The sequence below is a fragment of the Vairimorpha necatrix genome, chromosome 10 (genome assembly GCF_036630325.1).
Source record: "Vairimorpha necatrix chromosome 10, complete sequence".
NCBI lineage: Eukaryota > Fungi > Microsporidia > Nosematidae > Vairimorpha > Vairimorpha necatrix.
The window spans coordinates 836,382-856,781 of NC_088825.1; the positions used below are offsets into that span (position 1 = coordinate 836,382).

General features: G+C 26.8%; 4 protein-coding genes across 4 annotated transcripts; 3 read left to right on the top strand and 1 right to left on the bottom strand.

Moving 5' to 3' along the window:
• Positions 1–2,530: 2,530 nt before the first annotated feature.
• VNE69_10114 (uncharacterized protein) lies at positions 2,531–2,734 on the top strand (the record flags this gene model as incomplete). The annotated part of the gene is made up of 1 exon (XM_065474837.1): positions 2,531–2,734. One exon carries the CDS (start codon positions 2,531–2,533, stop codon positions 2,732–2,734), a length of 204 nt encoding a protein of 67 aa, XP_065330909.1.
• A 6,360-nt stretch (positions 2,735–9,094) lies between these two features.
• VNE69_10115 (uncharacterized protein) lies at positions 9,095–10,275 on the bottom strand (the record flags this gene model as incomplete). Its single annotated transcript, XM_065474838.1, has 3 exons — positions 9,095–9,112; positions 9,589–10,040; positions 10,227–10,275. 3 exons carry the CDS (start codon positions 10,273–10,275, stop codon positions 9,095–9,097), a joined length of 519 nt encoding a protein of 172 aa, XP_065330910.1.
• A 905-nt stretch (positions 10,276–11,180) lies between these two features.
• On the top strand, positions 11,181–11,975 carry VNE69_10116 (uncharacterized protein; the record flags this gene model as incomplete). The annotated part of the gene is made up of 1 exon (XM_065474839.1): positions 11,181–11,975. One exon carries the CDS (start codon positions 11,181–11,183, stop codon positions 11,973–11,975), a length of 795 nt encoding a protein of 264 aa, XP_065330911.1.
• A 6,698-nt stretch (positions 11,976–18,673) lies between these two features.
• On the top strand, positions 18,674–19,471 carry VNE69_10117 (uncharacterized protein; the record flags this gene model as incomplete). Its single annotated transcript, XM_065474840.1, has 1 exon — positions 18,674–19,471. The coding sequence occupies one exon, from the start codon at positions 18,674–18,676 to the stop codon at positions 19,469–19,471; it is 798 nt and encodes a 265-aa protein (XP_065330912.1).
• Positions 19,472–20,400: the final 929 nt, after the last annotated feature.

Consider the following 20,400-nt stretch of genomic DNA (forward strand, 5'->3'; position numbering starts at 1 on the left):
AAAAATTTTGTTAATTCCTGTACCTAATAGAACTAAAAATATCCTATTAAATCTTATTGCTACATTTATTAATAATCAATCTACTGTTTATTCTGATATGTGGAAAGGATATTCAAAAATGAACCAGATAATGGCAAGCCACATAACTGTTAACCATAGCAAATGGTTTAAAGATCCCATTACGGGTGTGCACACTAACACCATAGAAGGGAATTGGTCAGCTATAAAACGCCAAACGCCGATAAGATGTAGAACTACTTGTTTAATATATCCCTATTTGTTAAGATTTATGTTGCTTAGAAACTTTAAAGACAATTATTTTGATGTTTTAATAAATTTATTATTTTAAGTATTTCTCCTCCTTTTTTTATATTTTGATTTTCTAAAAAAAGGGATATTTTTTAAAAATTTGTATTTATATATGTAGGGGGGGGGGCATAAAGTGAAAATTGGCCAAAAATTACTCTAAAATAAGTATATACTACAAAAATACACTTTAACGTGTTAAAATCAAACATATTTTTTTTCATTCTATAATTGTTATGAGTACAAAAAAATCTCATAATTAATTATGCCATTTAGTCCTTAAGAAATGATTCGGTAAAATATAACGAAAAAATTAAAATTTTGTTTGCAAACATGTAATATTAGATGTTCTTGTTGTACGCAAAACTGTTATTAGAAAACAGGGGTTTATTTATTTCGGCATTTATAGTCCAAATGTCACATGTAAATATCTTGTGTCGAATGTCATTTGATAAATAATTGGATAAAATTTGCCAGGTTATACTTTCAACAATTCTTAATGATAAATGTAAAAAGTATTTTTGTCTCCTGCTTGCTCCTTTTTTTTATTTTATTTTTTTTCTGGGGTAATAAAATACTTGAACGACCCAAAGGAGAGGTCTAATAATGCCCTCTTTTATTATTAAAAGTTTCAAGTGACATTGAAATAATATTATAATTCAATATAATTCTTATTAATAATTAGTTTTAAACAGAATTGACCATGCAACCTCGAACGAAAAATATGTAGAAACATGTCTATCTCATAATTTCGACAAATTTAATTGTCCGATTTATTAATGACGCAAGATCTTGAACAATTACTTTATCTTTTTTGTATCTTTTATACTTATTTCAGAGCTTTAAATTTGCAAATTTGTATCGTTTTAAAGCTTTTCGTATATCAAGAAAGCATATATTTGTTTTAGGGCCGCTATGGGGACTTATTACTGTTTTTATAATCTATAAAGCTATATCAAATATTCTATTTTCAAATTTCTTTTATATCTAATCACTCTCTCTACAATGTTCATCCATTTGGTTTTTCTTAATTCAAAACTAAATTTGTTGTTTTTTTGTAGGCAGATACATTTATACGGACCTAAAATTTTTTTTAAAAATAGATTATAATCTTTTTACATCTTTCATAGAAATATATACTATTTTGATTTTATCGGATAATAAAATTAAACTCCAAATTTTATAATTTGTTATAGAAATCGGATTATTAAAATTTGATTTACAAAAATTAAGTTTAAAACCGAATAATATAAAAAATTACATATATGTCGGAATTAAAGAAGAAAGCATCATTATATATAGTTTTATGGCATCTATAATGTCCAACAGTGAAATACTACAAATGCAAAATATGTTATTAAATCTTTGATATTTTTATTCTTATTATAACAAACTTTTTGAACATTTTTTGATCTATATTAATAATATCAATAGACTATGTACTATTTTGAAACCTTTATGATTCTAAAGTTATACTCTAGTATAGTTAATTATCGTTTATGGTTTTAGAACAACAAAGAATTAAAGCACTCATGACGTATTTAGTGTTCTTTTATATTTCTCCTCATTTAAAGGAGAAATATCTAGAGTAAACTATTATTATAGCTTGTTTCTCTCTCTTTACTCAGAATTGGTTAATGCATATACTAAGTTACAATAATTGTATAGATTGATTACTCTTACGAATAAATCGAGAAATACAAATACAAACGATCCAATCAATTTATACCGCGTAAGTGTGTTAATAAACAAACATAAAATAGATTTATATTGCGCTAATGTTTACGTGATTTTTCATTTTTTCATAAAAATTATAAAATTAACTTATATTAAGACAACACATTAAACTATTTTTCTGAGAAAATTACTCATAATGTATTAAATCTTAAACATTACAATTAAATATAGATAAATACAAAATATGTCGCAACCAACTTTAAATTAGAGCAATCCCCATGTGCAAATCATTCTTCAAAAGTATTATTAACATAGTAGACAACATTATATAAACATTAAGATCTAAAACTCTGTTTTTATGACATAAATTAATGATACACTTTATATTTTGTTCATAATATTCTTTTTATTGAAATGACTTAACTATATATATAAATATAGATAATCGAAGCAAAAAATATAATGAGCAACGAAAATAAAGTAATTCAATATATGATTTTATGACTAGTCACATTAAAAATATAAATAAATGGACTATAATCCCCTTATGTATATATTATTATTACTCAGTATTTGTGTAGAAACAACAAATGAAAGTGAAAAATCCAAAACAAATCATGAAAAAAGTGTTAATAAAAAAAAGAAGGTTCTTTATTATAATGAAGAAAAGTGCAGAAAATACGTTGATGAGTATTTTGATTTTTTAAATAAGTATAATTCAGAGGAATCAAAATCATCTAAAAATAAATAATATTTTTAATGAATTTTCAAATGTTCATAACAATTAAATGTTTTTGGTTAATTTTTATATAATTTCATCAAGTTATTAAGGAATAAAAAACATATTCATTTAGATAAATAATTAATTTTAAAGCAATTTGAGCTAGGTAAGATAAACATTTATTAAATTTTATACAAGATAAATACCGTTTAAATTAATTAAAATATTATTTACACTCGTGTTAAATAGCTCTATTTGTGAAAATGCTAAGTCTAAGTTCTTATAATTCATTTTCCACTTAGATCTACCATTTATAGCCATATCTAATATCAACAAAATTATTGATCTTAGATCTCATATGAATAAATTTAACAAATCCACTTATTATAGCTTAAAAAACATTATATAATGTAACATATACACATACTGTTATTTATATCATTCTAGATTATAATCAAAGCATAACGTAGTTATAGCTGTATTTTTGTAAAGTTAAGCATCGAAATTTAATACAAGCAATATTTATAAAAGCCAAAAAAATGTTTGTTTAGTGCATGTTATTTATACATGCAATTGTTTTTTAAGCTCAAAGCTTAAGTATTGAAGCTTAAACCGTTTCTGTATTTTGTTTTTATGTTATTTTAGAACATTTATCATTAAAGAGATTCAACTCAATATCTCATATTTACGGCAAATAATTAAAAGTCTTAGTAAATATAGTATTAATCATATTACCTTTTAACATACAAATAGCGCCTTAAAAAAATTGAACGTATAAAGATTCCTTGCTATACTTAAAATGAAAACCTAGTACTAATTTTTGGAACACTTACAGCAATATTATGATTAAAAATAGGACAAACAATGTTTACATAAAAAAAAATTTTTTATATCGGATTTTCTTTATTTTGTTACATAATTTCAAAAAAAGTATATTTTATTATTTACATGTTTTTTATGCTAAAATTTTCAATATATTCATGTTTTTTTATTACTCAAGATCATAAAAATAATCAATAAAACAAGGATAAATACTTACATCTTATGCAATATAAAAATATTAAACCACAAACACATATTTAACATTGCAGCTGTCAAAATTGCATTTAAAATTTGATGAGGTTTAATTTATGTTGTTAAATTTTTTCAAAGTATACAAAAAGAAATTTCATAAAATTAATTAGATTTAAGATGGAATTTTATATATGCTGATTAAACGTATGAAATAAATGTTATTAAGATAAAGGAAATCCAACATCATTAAGGATTGTTTGAAAAAAGTTAAAGAAATTGCAAAGAACTTTCCATATTTAGCTGGTTAAAAGACACATTCCATTAATAATATATATATAAACACCCTAATTAGATAAAATATGAGTTTTTAAAAATTCGCATAGTTTCTTATTTCAAATCAATTTCATTTTTCCTATAATTGTTATATTTCACATAATTTGTTTTAGATATATTATAACAATATATTCCAATTTTTTACGCATATATTATTAAGTTTACGTAATGCATAGTTGTCTTAATTAATCTAACTAATAAAATATCGTGTGTCTATTCTTATAAAATCAATATATAAGATCTTTTACAACAAACTCTACTCAGGCATTATATTGTAAAATATTCACATTTTAATTAAGCGATCTCTATTACGTTACAGATATAGAGATTTTGACAATAGTGTCTCTCCAAGTTTAATTAAGCAAATTTTAAATTGTATGCAGCAAATTATATAGTATGAAAAACGGCAAGAATAAAAGCAGATGCTATCTTCCTATTCGGGGGGGGCCGACTAAAAATATATACTTCATGCAGAGATCACAAAAGATTGTTGCTTAAACTATCGAAACACCTAAGAAAAGGACTAATCACTTAATATATCTCAAAATATGTGTCAATATAGAATATTATAAAACAACATGAATAAACAAAATTTTTTCATTGTAAGAAATATTTATCGTTTTTAAAAATGTGAGCACTTAAGTACAGTGGTTGATGCTGGGAGAATATAAGTATACACTTTTTAATGTTGGATATTTTAAAAATTATCATTTACGTGGGTTTGCGTTTTTTTAGTCCAACTTTTGCATTTTTTATAGTCCGAATTATGCATTTTTATAGTCCAACTTTTGAAAAAAAAATAACAAAAAACCCAGAATTTGATATACAATGAATAATCAATAGAATTATGTGTAAATAATTTTCAACATTAAATAAGATAAACTCGTTTTTCTGCCTTGCCATTTCTAGCCATCTAACCATATTAGTGTAGAATTCATTGCACGAAAGGCTAAAATCATTGTTCAGCACTTGCTCTAAATCTGCTTCTACTGTATTATTTGAGTTTCGTATAGCACAAAACCTCGATTTTATCATAGAAAAAAAATTCTTCAATAGGATTAAGTTGTGGGGAATATGAAGGGAGAAAAAACATAAGATATGCTTAATTCTATTAGCTTATCCAAAACTTATCTTGAATGATGAAATTTAGCATTATCCATCATTTAAATCTTTTGAGAATTTGTTTGGAAAAAATCTACAAGATGCCTTTCAATAAATTCGACGAATAGAGCAGAATTATATGCGCCCCTCCTCATTTCATATGCTATAATATTCGATTTTGAAATTACGCAAAGACAACTTTATTTTTGCCTCGATTTGCGGGGACTGTTTTAAAGGCTTTTTTTAAGAAAACCCATAATGCCTTGTGGTATGGGCATTAAATCCATTTTCATCTAAAAAAATCAAATTTTCTAGTGAACACCCCGATATTTCCATGGCATATTCAGCTCTTTTATCAATTTTGTCCTGCGAATTACGCTCTGCGGGGATTAGAGATAGTCTTTTTATTGTAATATTGAGATATTTCAACTTTCGAGAAATATTAGACAAAGACATTGAAACATTTGATAAAGTATTTAGTTATTCTTTGATTTCACTAAGAGTCCTGTCATTACTAAGTGACAATTATGTTTTTTAGCATAAGGTCGATAGGCTTTAATACACTAGGAGATGATACTTTGATACGATTTATTGTACTTGTAGAGCAAATAGATTATCCCTCTAACATTTTTCTATGTATCCTTCAATCTGTTTTATAATTAGATCTAATGTAGTAGCTATATCTTTTAATGTCAAGTTTTCATTTTTTATATGTTTTTCAATAAGTTTTAAGACATCTGGAGTGACTGTAGATCTTGGTTTTCTAGGCATTAGGGGGGAGGTTTCAAAAAAAGGCCTGGGAAATACAAAAAAATGGACTATAGAAATACAAAAAAGTTGGACTATAAAAATGCAAAAGTTAGACTATAGAAATGCAAAAGTTGGACTATAAAAATGCAAAAGTTGGACTAAAAAAATGCAAAACCCTGTAAAAAATTAAATAAAGCTACAATGTTTATTGTATAAAATATAGAATTAAAAATAAGGTATTTTTATGAGACAGGACCACAAAGTCAACATCGATAGAGTCATTTAAATTTTGTCAAATTCTTAATTTAAAATAATATTTTAATATGTATGTTAACAAAACAAAAAAAACACTTAAGGCAAAAACCTAATTATGTTTTCGATTGCCAGTCTGTCTCATAATTTTTTCTTTTTTATATAATGTGATGCTTTTTAAATGTTTTGTAAGTATAACAAACAAAATGTTTAATTTGAGTTGTATATTAGAATTTTTTGTAGATATAAATCGCAAATTCGATACTAGTTATAAATCATATTAATCACTATCTAATGTTTTTTTGTATTTATGTAAAACACGACATATAAATTCTGTATATAGTCTTTAAAGTATTTTACTTGTAAAAAAAAGGTAAGCGCTTATAAGTCGAAAGCGGTCTCATATATATAAGTTTTACAAGTAAAACTGAAGATATTAAAATTATCTACTAATTGCTGCAAAGTTAAGAATTTAGAAATTATTTATGTGATGATTCAGTGTTCTAAATCTTAAATAATCTATCTAAATTGGAGCAATATTAATCCATGTTATACTGAATAAAAAGACCATTTTTTACTAAATAATGAGGCCCTCTGAATGCTGTATAATTTTTTAATAAAATTTTTGTTTTTATATAAGAATTTTAAACTATTTCGGCCGTAAATTTTATAGCTTATTTAGAACTTTTGTCTTTATTAATTAAAAACAAAAGGAATAACATTTTCAGTACATTTCTTCGGTAATTAATTTTGTTATACTTATTTATCGTTATTTACACACATTATATTGTTTGAATGAAGTTGTATGTAATTATAACTGTTGTTTATATAAGGATTTATCATTGAATAGGGGTTTATTTATTTTATTATTTATAATCAACATCCCTCCCCTTATAGAATTAGCTCCTCGTCCACAAGTCTTTTTAGTTGCGAAGCATGTCTTTTGTAAGACTTGGTGCCAATTTTTATGCAATATGAATTTCCTTCCAATTTACTTAAATACAACCTTTTTTCCAATATCTCGGTTTTCCCTTTGTCACGTTTTCGTTCTTTATTAAAACCGTATTCCCAACAGTAAAGACCTCTTCCTTCGGCAATTTCTCTGTTGCTTTTGAATAATTTAATATATTGTTAAATTGTGTTTTTTTAACCGTTTCTGCATATTCTTTATCTAAGGCTTCGTTTGGTGTACATCCCAACCCTACGTGATAAGAATTATTATAAATTAGAATAGCTTTCTTTACTTTTGTTTTTAAAAACTTGTCACTTTCGTTTTTATATACCATCTCTTGTAGAGTTCTATTAAACCTTTCCACTCTTCCGTTCGATTGATGATGGAATGGTGTCGTGTAGTGTAACTTGATATCATTTGTATTTGCAACATTTTTAACACAGTTGCTTAAATTTTCTTTTGAGCAATCCAAAACAAGAGTTTTAATTGGTAACTCTTTATTAATTTCCATTATAAATTGGGCTATTTTTTGTCCAGACCTATCGTTAATACACTTAGCAAATCCCTTTCTGGTGTAGTAATCTAATCCTGTTATTATATAATTTTTGTCTATAGGACCTATAATGTCTATTCCCACCTTTTCGCCTGGATAATACGCTGTTACGAATATAAATTTTTTGTTTTTCTTCGGATTATACATCTTACATATGGTACAGTCAGCTATTGCCTTTTTGGTTAGCGATTTGATATTAGGCCATTTATATTCGTTTTCTAAATTATAAATAATTGTTTTTGCACCTCTATGTAGCATTTCTTTATGCTTTTCGAATATTAATTTAATTTTTTCTTGTTCTGATATAGGTTCACTTTCCTTCACTTCGTTAACAATATTTTCTTTTCCTTCAAAGCTCCTACTAAGAGCGTCCACGTGTGACATTTCTTCACCTTTTCTATAAATCACTTTAAATATAAAGTTGCTAAGTCGATCTAGCCATCTGTGGATTCTCAGAGATTTAATTTCTCCTTTGTTAAGTGCTTCCAGGGCCTTATGATCTGTAATGGCAGTAAATTCCTTTCCATATAGATAGTATTTAAAATGTTCCATTCCCCATAGCATAGCTAGACATTCTTTTTCACTTATTGAATAATTTCTTTCGGGAGGATTTAGACTTCTTGAAGCAAATGCGATTGGGACCTTGACTCCCTTGTCGACCTGGGCCAATATAGCACCTAGACCTGTGTTTGACGCATCTGTTTCCAGGATAAATTCAAGATTGTAATTCGGCTGATGTAGCTCTATTTGTTTACTTAATACCTCCTTTAATTTTTCGAAGCTGTTTTGGTGTTTTTCTGTCCATATGAATTCTACTCCTTGCTTTAATAGATTGTATAGTGGCTCACATAACGTTGCACAATTGCGAATGAATTTTCTATTGTAATTTATCATTCCTAAAAATTCTTGAACTTTTTTCTTATTCTCTGGTTTTTGAAATTCGTTTATAACTTCTATTCTCGATTTTTCGGCCGATATTTTATTTCTTTCGATATTGTATCCTAAAAATTTTATTTTATTAACTTTTGAAACTGTTTTCTTTTCGTTAATATTGAGATTGTTGTCCTTTAATATTTTTATTACTCTGCATAAGTTTCTATCGTGTTCCTCACTTGTTTCTCCGAAAATTAAGATGTCATCTACGTAAACGATACACGCCTTCCCTATTTCATCTTTTAGAACATGATCCATATATCTCTGAAATATGGCCGGGGCATTCTTAAATCCCATTGGCATTACTTTCCATTCATACAAGAAATGCTTAAATCGAAAAGCAGTTTTATGTTGATCCTTTTTCGCTAGAGGAATGTTAAAGAAACCATCTTTCAAATCCAGTTTTGTAAAAAATTCTTTGTCTCTCAAATTAAATACCAAGTGTTCTATATTAGGTAGGCTATATTTGTCTAATTCTACCAATTTGTTTAGTGCAACTAAATTAAGTGTTATTCTTATACTGTTATCTGGTTTTACTACTGGGCGAATGTTATTTAGCCATGTAGACTTCGATGGGCCTATATAATTCATTTTTATCAAATTTTTTATCGTATCTTCCATTCCAGATTCAAATTTCTTGGGAAAGCTAAATACTTTCTCTACAACTATAGCGTCTTTTTTTGTATTTATTTCACATTCATACTGATCCTTAGAGTTTATCATTACTTTAATTCCATCTTTTCCAATCAAAATTTTTTCTTTGGATACTTTTGGTAAAATAAAAAATTTTAACTGATATTTCGTATTTTTATAAGTAACGTCACATAAAACATGATACTTAACTTCAAAGGTTTCCTCAAGACAGGTTCTGAATTTCAGTTTGACATGGTTTTTTCTTCTTTTTAAACCAGCTTTTAATCTAACTGTGTCAGAAATAAAATTGTAGTTAGATCCTGTATCAAAGACTACTAAAAATTTTTTGTCTTCGATATAAACTAAATTCTCTTTATTGATAATCTCTTCTGAGTCTTCTAAGACTTCATTTATTTGAAGCTGCTTTTTGTTATCGTATTTCTGCTTTATTATATCATTTCTAACTTTCTTAGAACCATTACGACCAGATTTCATATTTCCTTTTTCTTCTCTTCCCAAAATAGTCCTTATCTTATCGTTCAATTCTTTATCAATTTTTTCCATCATTAGAACTCGCTTAAGGTCGATATCATTTAAAGAACAACAGCTCGTTATGTATGCTCTTAAATTTGGAAATTCTCTTCTTATCCCGAGCATTACAATTTTCATAGATTCTTTTGAGTCCATTTTTACTACTTTTGATTTCTTTTTAACTTCGTCAATGAAATCTTTTGCATTCTGGTCCTTTTTCTGAAAAAGGCGGTAAACATCCACTAGTTCAATTTCATCTTCTTTAAATTCTTTATACAGTGCTTCTTTCCACTTGTCATATGTTATAGAGGAACTTCTTGTATGTTCCATAAATGTTGAGTGCCATTCAATTATTTCGTAACTGGCTTTACTCAAAACATACTCAATTTTATCCAATGATTCCATTTTTTTAAACCATCTAAATATTTCATATCTCATCAATTCTTGGGATAAATTTTTCCTATTTATACTGGGTTGATCATTATTCTCCACCATGTTGTTTATATAAGGATTTATCATTGAATAGGGGTTTATTTATTTTATTATTTATAATCAACAATAACATTATCTTGTTTTTCTCTCAAAGAATTTTATTGATTTTTTAGATTATTTTTTTTATTTAATAAGTTTTGTTTCTTCCCCGGACTCTAGAAACAAGATATTTTATGTTTTCGTATTGTATGAACATTTAAGGACATCTACTATATTGTTATCTAAAAGAAAACAATTTTAATAATTTTCTTAATTAAATTTTCTCCAAAAATCTTAGATATTAATTAATGTCTCATATGTAATTTTGGCGAGGATTGGCTCACAAGTTTGATTTTGGAAAATATATCATATATGCATCGAAACCATGAAATCGATAGTATATTATTATATTGTGTATTCAATAGTTGTATATATCAAATTTTAAATTTATATATTAGAACCATGAACAATGTTACAATTTCCATCAGAGAACTCTTGTATTTTCTAAAACTCCTCAAATAAATTAAAAAGACAGTTCCTTTTGCATTTTTTCTCTTATACAATAAATAGTTGTAACAAGCAATTCATATGTATTTTATAAGACTGCAAATTGATGTTCTTTATGTAATTGAAAAAGAAAAAGCAAATAAAATTAATATTAAAGTTTTATTTGGTAGTATATAATTTGACACTTATTACAAAAAAATACTAATATGTTTGAATACCTCTATTGGTAATTTTTCTAATAACCTACATGTCATTTAAATCAATCAAATAAACTATAAAACAAGTCAAAATAAAATTTATGATAATAAGAATATAAGCAGAATATTAACTTGTTTGGGGCCTACAAAATGTCCAATGCTACTTTCGTTTTTGCTGAATATTTTTAATTTCCAAAACTATACTATTTAATTTATTACGGTTTATAAAAAACCCATTAGACCCCAAGAATGTTTATTTATTTCTTTTGTGCATTTGGAATAGAACAAAAATTAGATGTGTATCCAAGAACGTATGAACAAGCCAATAATACAAGTATCCCCTTACCATATTTAGAATCAAGATCTCGTCAATATCAATCTCCCATACAATACAACAAACTATCTTTACATATGTTTGCTAAAACCCCGATTGCTAAAAAATATATTTTTAATGGAGATTACATTGGGTTTTTAAAATATAAGCTTTTTTACATAACCAAAGATCTAGCTAATAATAAAATTTATTACCCGAGTGGTCGATTATGTGACTTAAACAATCTAAATCATCGACTTTCAGTAAATAATATCGGAGATATAATAAGAAAGTGGAATCAAAAACTATATAACGTAGTTTCAAATACATTCAATTCTTTAATGTTAAATATACAAGACCTTGGACTAACTAAATATGAATTGTCAGTTTATGAAAATGACTTGGAATTAATTTCTAAAGTTTTAATAACGTTACATAAATTTACACCGTCTCCTATCGATTGGGGTTTCTCAAAATCTTTCGCAATTTACCATAACAATCGCATAGCTGGAAAAGTATTCGATATTTTTTGTGAAATACCAATGAACATTATCTTACAAAACATTAGATACGATTTAAATTTGTGTTCTAAGGCTGATGATTACAAAAAAATATTAGTGCAAGATTCAGTAAAAGATTTACAAAATCAAATATATGAACTTTCACAAGAAACTAAAATATATTTTGAAAGTATCAATGAAATGAATCTCATGTTAGATAAATGTAGATAATAAAAAAAATTTTATTTAAAATTATTAGGTTATAATAAGTGAACATTATATAATATACATTTTTATAAAAACTTCTTGCTAAAAGACATATATTATATTATTTTTCCTGTGTTGTGTATAGGAACATTAAAATAAAAAAAAATTTATATTACAAATAGAGCTTAAATTAGTTTTCCAAAAAGCTTGTAACAATTTTTAAAACATTTATATTGTATTCGTGATATATTTTGAGAATTATGTTGCCACAACCAAAATATTTACAAATGATTTCACGAAAATAAAACTAAAATTAAAGTTAGCGATAATAATGCTGCCATTCGTGTCGAATAAAGCAACATCAAAATTAATAGAGTAAATTTTACATTTTATGTTTTTTTGTGTATGTAAATAAGGCTAGTCACAAAATATACTAAACTTTTCATTGTTTTAGAAGCATATAATAATGCTGCTAGGGGAAAAACTTTCTATAAAATTTATATATATTTACATGAATCTCTGTTTTGTCGAAAAATAGAACCATAAATAAGACATAATAAAAGGGATGTTATATGATTCAATAGTAGTTGTGATGATTAAAGATATTAAATAGCGCTATTATTAATATATAGCGCAATATTCGGAATTTATATAGGTGTTACGTCGCGATTTTCTTTGGTTGGGCCATATAGATATACTAATAGATATTAATGCACTTAAAAAAAACTTTTTCATAAAAAATATCGGGCACTTATTAAAAATTATTATAAATTTGAACCGACTATTTTTCTATAAATATTTTTTAAAATAATTATTTCGAAAACCAAAACAAAAAGTATATGGATATATTTAAATATAATTTAGTTTTTTTAAAATCGCGAGATTTTACTAGTTCCGCGAATTGTAAAGACTGACGATGAAAGTAGATATTTTGAAGAATTATACTCTTCGTTTTTATTTTTATTAAATATCAGCATAATATTTTTGTGCTTCTGTATACTGCACATTTAATTTGGTCTATTAATGTGTTGGATACCATTTTAATAATATATGTCTTTATTTATCATAATGGGGGATAGAAATTATACAAATATATCACATCCCCCCTTCAAGACGGTTAGTCTCATCTAATTTTCACATCTACCCCAAGCATACCCTTCAGATCATAATGTCTCTTCTTCACAAGCCTACCATTACTAAGTTTTACAATATAAGAATCCTTTCCACACTTTTCAACAATTTTTCCTGTATCCAAAAATCTTCCTTTTTCATACTTATTAACACCTGCCAAATTTTCTCGTTTAGCTATTCTTACCAATTGACCTTTACTAAATTTTTCGATCTTTCCCTTTCCAAACCTATTACAATATTTCCCTATAGGGCTATTTTCAAGCATTACGTCTCCAGTTTTATCTTCAGTCGCTTCTAATGGTGTACATTTTATTCCCGTATGATAGCTCTGATTATATATATCGATACTTTTATACACTTTACCTTCAAAAGTTTTCGCATCCGACTTTAAAATACTTTCTCTCAAAGTTCCTATAACACGCTCTACTCTTCCGTTACTTCTATGCGCTTCTATACTTACTTGTCGGTGTATTATATCGAGATCTCTACAAAATTTTCTAAATTCCACGTTAATAAACTCTTTCCCGTTATCTGTAATAATTTCTTCTGGTTTCTTCCCTTGCTCACATAATCTTTTCAAAAATCCAACAACATTATTACTTGACTTGTTATTTATAACTACTCCCCATACTCTACGTGTAAAATAATCGATAGCAACTAAAACATATTTCTTCTCATTTCTAAAGTCTATCAAATCTAATGCAACCTTCTCTAAGTATCTCGACGTATCTACAAATTCACAACCACCCATATTTTTCCTGTTATATATCTGACATTTCTGACACTGTTTTATAACCTCGTTTATTTCTTTCTTTACTCCTGGCCAATAGTATTCTTCTCTCATTGCATAATAAACACTTGTCATGCATCTGTGGCCTACTTTTTCATGATATTCTTGGATTAATTGTCTCCTTATATTCTCAGGTGGTATTTCAACTTTACGTCCTGAGTCAAATTGCCAATATTGCTTTTCATTCTCGGAAGAAACATGTGCTTTCCATTTACCTTCTGTTTGCTTGATTGTTCGCTCTTTATTTTTCATTTCTTTAATATCCTCTTCCATATTTATTCGACTCAACGCATCTGCTACCACCATCTCATCAGGTTTTTTATATTCCACGATAAAATCATATTCCTGTATCTTCTCGATTAAGCGATTTATTCTGTTATTATTAAAAAACGGTTTATTTCTTATCTCCACCAGTGCTTTGTGATCCGTTTATATTTTGAATTTCCTACCTCTTAACTCGTATTTAAATTTTTCAATGCCCCAATATATCGCAAGCATTTCCTTTTCTGATATTCCATATCTTATTTCGGTAGGTGTTAGCTTTTTAGATGCCCATTGTATAGCAACCCATTCCCCATTCTCATTCTTCTGAAGTAACACCGCACCCAATCTCAAATTGCTAGCGTCTGTTCTTAGTATGAACTCCTTATTATAGTCCGGTAATCTTAGTCTTCCCATATTTCTTAACACATTTTTCATTTTAGTAAATTCCTCTTTCATCTCTTCCGTAAATTTCCACGAATTGCCATTTTTCTTCAAACTATCTGTCATTTTCAACGTCAGCCCGGCATAATCTTTTATAAATGGTCTGAACCATCCAGTCAATTTTAGAAACCTCCTCAATTCCGTCAAAGTTTTTGGATCCGGATACTCCAAGGCTTCATTTTTCTTTATTTCGTCGGCCGTCATGTCTATTCCATTCAGCGTCACACCTAATAATTTTACTTCCGCTTGTATAAACTGTATTTTCCCAATATTTAATTTCATTTTATTTCTCTTAATTCTTTCTAAAACCTCTATTACTAATTCATCGTGTTTACGTTTATTGTTGGCATGTATTACTATATCGTCCATGTATACCTCAACACCATTTCCTCGCAAATCTTCAAAAATCATATTCATCGTTCTCTGTAGTATCTGTGGGGAATTTTTGTATCCCATCACCATACTATTCCATTCGTAAACTTTTTTATTAAATTCAAACGCCGTCTTATGTTTATCTTTTTCTTCGATTTCAAAATGGTAAAATGCTTCTTTGCAATCAACAACAGTAAATATTATCGACCCTTGCGTAGCTCTTATTATTTCTCTCATATTCGTTAGCTCATACGGGTCTTTCTCGACTAAATCATTCAGCCCTATAAAATTACTAACTACTCTTACTTCACCACTTGGTTTAAGTATCGCTCTTATTGGGTTTCGCCATTCCGAAGACGATCTTCTTATAATTTTTCTATTTTCTAAATCATTAATATATTCCTCAGTCTGTTTGATCAAAGCCTGTGGGATCGTCTGTCCCTTTCTGACTATCTTCTTACCCTCTGGAGTATCTATCTTACACTTCTCTAATGTACAATAACTTATAACCTCATCTCCTTGTTTAAAAACTTCTTCATATTCCGCTTTGAGATCTTCCAACGTAAATGCCCTCTTCAGTAATCTTCTTTTCGTCTCTTTATTGCTCGCATATATTCTTTCTTTATGTCTTCCATCACTATTATTACATTCCTTTAACTTAACTCGTTTTGTCTTTCCACTTGGTTTATATTCTTTATTATCATTACTGCTACTACAACTTTGGTTTTCGTCTAAATTTAAGTACTTATTAAACTTTTTATTATTTTCCTGATTATTGTTCCTTCCTACATAGCAGTTCCTAGCCATATGGCCAAATTTACCACAATTAAAACAATTCCTATTATTTCTTATTTCTTGTACTGTATTCCTTAAAATTAAATCTTTCTCTTGAATTTCTTTTCTTACAGTTTCTCTAACATTCTCAGCTATAACCTCAATAAGTTCTCTCCTATTTTCTTCTTCTTTTTTAGTTCTTTCTTCTCTACATATTTCCTCCTCTAATTTCTCAATTATTTTATAATATTCGTCCTCTTTACTAATTCTTTCTACCATGAAATTTTTTATTTCTTCACTTCCTTCCATAAATATTCTCTGCTTCCACAAACTGATTTCTATTTCCTCCATCTCCAAAATATACAATATTCTTTTAACTTCTTTTAATAACTTTTTGGCCTCTAGACCACAGTCCACACTTGTAAACTGACGATTCGGTATCGCCCCCATGTCTTTATTTATCATAATGGGGGATAGAAATTATACAAATATATCACAATATATAAACACCATTCTTAAAATTTATGATATTATAATGTTCTTAAAGATTGATATGTTAAATGTTTATTATGCTTTATTTAATCATTTGAGAAACGTTATTCACCAACGTATCTTGTTTATAAAATCAGTCGTCTTTCATTTCGAGTTTCATAAAAAATTTCCATCCATTATTGCTCCTTAAGAATAATTTATTAATTTTTTAAGTAACTGGAATTAATTGCTCGTTGCTATTATTAAAGTGTTATTTAGTCATTGAATTACCTAATTTTTTTTAACTTATTTAGTAGTGGTTTTAATCAAATGCATGTATACCTCCATTTTTTTCCTAAGTAAGCACAATTGACATTGTAAAGCATAATTATTTCTCTGATATTATGTGCTCATATTAAAATTTGTTATAACTTGAGTTTTTGATCTATTTTTTGGCAATGTTTTTTTACTTTTTCGCTATATATGGAGAAAACATAAAAAAGTAATGACTTAAAATTTTTCAATTTTCTTTCAGAGCTACATGAGAAATTATCGACCTATTTATATAACTTCAAAATGGCCAAATTTAAAATATGAAAAAAAATCAATGTTATTTCACACAAAAAAACATTGCGAATATATTACAAAACAAAAAAATTTATTAAGATAAAATTATTTATATAAATGGACCTTATTGTCAAAAACAAACATTTTAGTACAAAAAATCGACCAGGTTAAAATAAATGTCTTCGATAAAGAATACAACAAAAAGTTAATCTTTAAAATTTTTATAAAATTGCAATGCTAAAAAAAATTATGTCTATCAAAAATAACAAAGAAAAATTAATACATTTTTTTAAAACAAATATTATTTATACACACAATAAAGTCAATATCTATAATCTAAAAAAATCATAGTAGAAAAGATAAAAAACCAATAAATACGAAGATTTTATGATATTGCGCATAGTATACATTTAATTTTATATTTTAAACCTTATACAAATACAAACTAAGTTGATGGATTGAAACGGATAACTAATTTATACTTGTAAGAAAGCCAATGAGAGCATATAGACGCATAAGCAAAAAGCATGGAGGATTATTAATACAGATAGGAACACGGCGAGGAAACAATTCCATATAGCACATAATCTTTGATCGACAAAACAAATAGAACTTTAATGCTTATTCAAAAAAGGATTTTTAATACAAGAACGAAAAAAGTAATAATTACATGATTTATTCAGCGCATAATAAAGTCAAAAATTAGACATAAAAAATTTAAATGAAGCCATTATGACTTAATAAATTTTCATCAACGCCACTAGATAAACTACTATTTTGTAGATGCAACCTGCTCATAATGAAGTTTTTTATGCTCATTTATGACCTGGATATTGCCATAAATGCTATCCAGTACTTTTATATGGAGCTACATTAAATGAGATTTTAATTCTGTTGTATATGTCGATTTTTCTCTTCTCCGGTTATATAGTCCCACATCACACCATCCAACATTCATCATAAGGCATTATCACTATAATATTCTTATAGATTTATAGAATTATCTGCAAAAAATAATTGTTATTTCTATGTTTACAATTATTTTGTCAATCAATGTTATGAGACGCGTATAATTACAAATGTGAAGTAATTTTATTAAATATTTAAAAACGTACACTGGAAATTACATGTTGAGGACTATATTATATTTGTACTGTATCACAAGAACTTTACTGTTTTTATGATAGCTTTCTAAATAACTTTTACCGTAAGTGCTTTTATCGTTTCCAATGTTTTTTGTTGTTTTCTTGCTCATTGTTTTTACATCACAAAGACACAATTTTTTCGTAGTATGCTTTTTTTTAAACCTTCTTTTATATTTTTTTTAATTTAAATAATATTCAACAATAATTACAAACATTGATGTACTTCCAAATGTAGTACAACAATACCATTTGATTTTTCCCATTTACGAGGCAAAGTGATTTTTGAAGAGGTCTATAGTAATATAAAATAGATGAATTTCATGTCATCTGCCATTGTGATGTAGTCAGTAACATCACAGCATTTGAAATATAAATTTTTATTTTGTATAAATTATTTCTAATATTTTACTACATCTAGAAAAATGATTAAGCAAGTAAAATAAAAGTTGACACATATAAAAATAAAATGATGATTTAATCAATATAACAAATTTTGATTTTTATTTTGCAATGAATTTTTTTACAGATACTAATGCTATTTAACGTCATAAAAGATCAAAAAAAGTTGATGTGTGACTACCAATCATTTAATATTATGATCTGTACAATTTTTATAAATCACACGTCATAAATTATAATTTGAAGTGAATTTGGAGCATGATGTAGATATGATGTTTTTTATACTCATTTATTATTTCCCCTATAAAATTATTCAATTTTAAAACTCCTTTACCTAAATATATAAAAAAAACTCATTCGCCCCAAGAATGATTTTTTATTTCTTTGTTGTGCTCCGTTCTGAACAGAGGCGCGGCGGTTATCCCACAACGTATATCCAAGCGAACAGTAATACCATACCTTTACCGTATTTAGAAGAAATTTCCCGTGGCAATCCGCCAATTCAATACAGTAAGCCATCATTACTATCGTACATAAAAAAACATCCAATAATAAACAAAGAGTTTGATGGAGACTACATTTCTTACCTAAATAATGAGCTAGAAAACATACTTAAAGACTTAAAGGACGATATTAAATTTTATTACCCAAGCATGTATTTATGTCAAACAAGAAATTTAGAATATCGACTTTCAACAACCAACATAGGGAATGTAATAGTCAGATGGAATTGCAAATTGTCCTTCGTCGATTCCAATTCCATATATTATTTACTAAAAAACATACAAGAATTAGATCTTACTAGCAATGAATTATCAAGATATAAAAAAGATATATTTTTTATATCTAAGGTCTTAAAAACTTTATTAAAATTTACACCTATGTCCATTGACAAAGTGTCTTCAAATTCATTTTATGTCTATCATAACAATTTGGTGGCGGCGAAATTTTTTGAAATTTTAAGTAAAGCACCAATGAATATTATTTTACAGAATATAAATGATGATATAAATTCTAAGTTTGATGATAATGATCAACGAAAAGAATTGGTTCAAGATTCTATTAGGGAGGTTCAAAATCAACTATATAAACTTTCACAAGAAACTAAAATATATTTTGAAAGTATCAATGAAATGAACACATTGTTAGAGAAATTAAAAAAATAAATTTTTTAGTTTAAAAAACTTGATTTGTTAATAACATATTTTTTTACATTGTTAAGATTTTTTTTCAAATAATGTTACCAACAACAATCATAAAAGTTAAAATGTCCTCTTTTGAACGAATAATAACTATTCTTTATTTGACCATTGGGGAAGCGAGTTTTTATGCATAGAAGAGGCCTTAATGGCAACTAATACCAACAAAAAAGTGGGAAAATTTTGTATATATATATATATAAAGATTACAGTGAAATATACAGTGTCTCCACAAAAAATAAACCACATAGCATTTATTTATATATATTTTATAGTATGTCTAAAGACACCAAATGATTGATCTTGGGTATAAATATTTTTTTTACAAAAAAATACTACTAAAAAAGATTTTTCTTTGTTATAAAAAAAACCGGAGGTTTAGTAAACAAACTAATTTATAAGGGAATAAAACAAAGTATGTTTGTTTTTAGCATCCATATGTTGTTATAATATTTCTCTTCACATTTTTTTTTAAAATTTTAAAATAGATATTTTGTAATATTTATAAAAATTGGTTTTTTGTAAACAATATTTTTGCCAAAAATCAAACCCAATCAAAAGGTTAACTCATTTCTAAAACCATAAAAGAGGGTTGATAAAGAAAAAACCTAAAAAGTCTTGTTATTGACGGTAGTCTATTATTTTATAGCACACTAACAACTATATATATTAGATTTTAATGCCATTTCTTCACATATCTTCATTTTGTAATTTACCTGGCGCGAAAATCTGAGCCTTGGCATTACATACCTTTTCCACGTTCTACATCCGAGCTTGGCCCGTAAAGTGTGGAAATATTTTTTTTTGAGAATTATATACCCAGGATTCAAAATTTTAAAATTTGTTTAAAATTCGTTCGAAAAGTATTTTTTTAGCTTAAACAATTTTGCTAATTT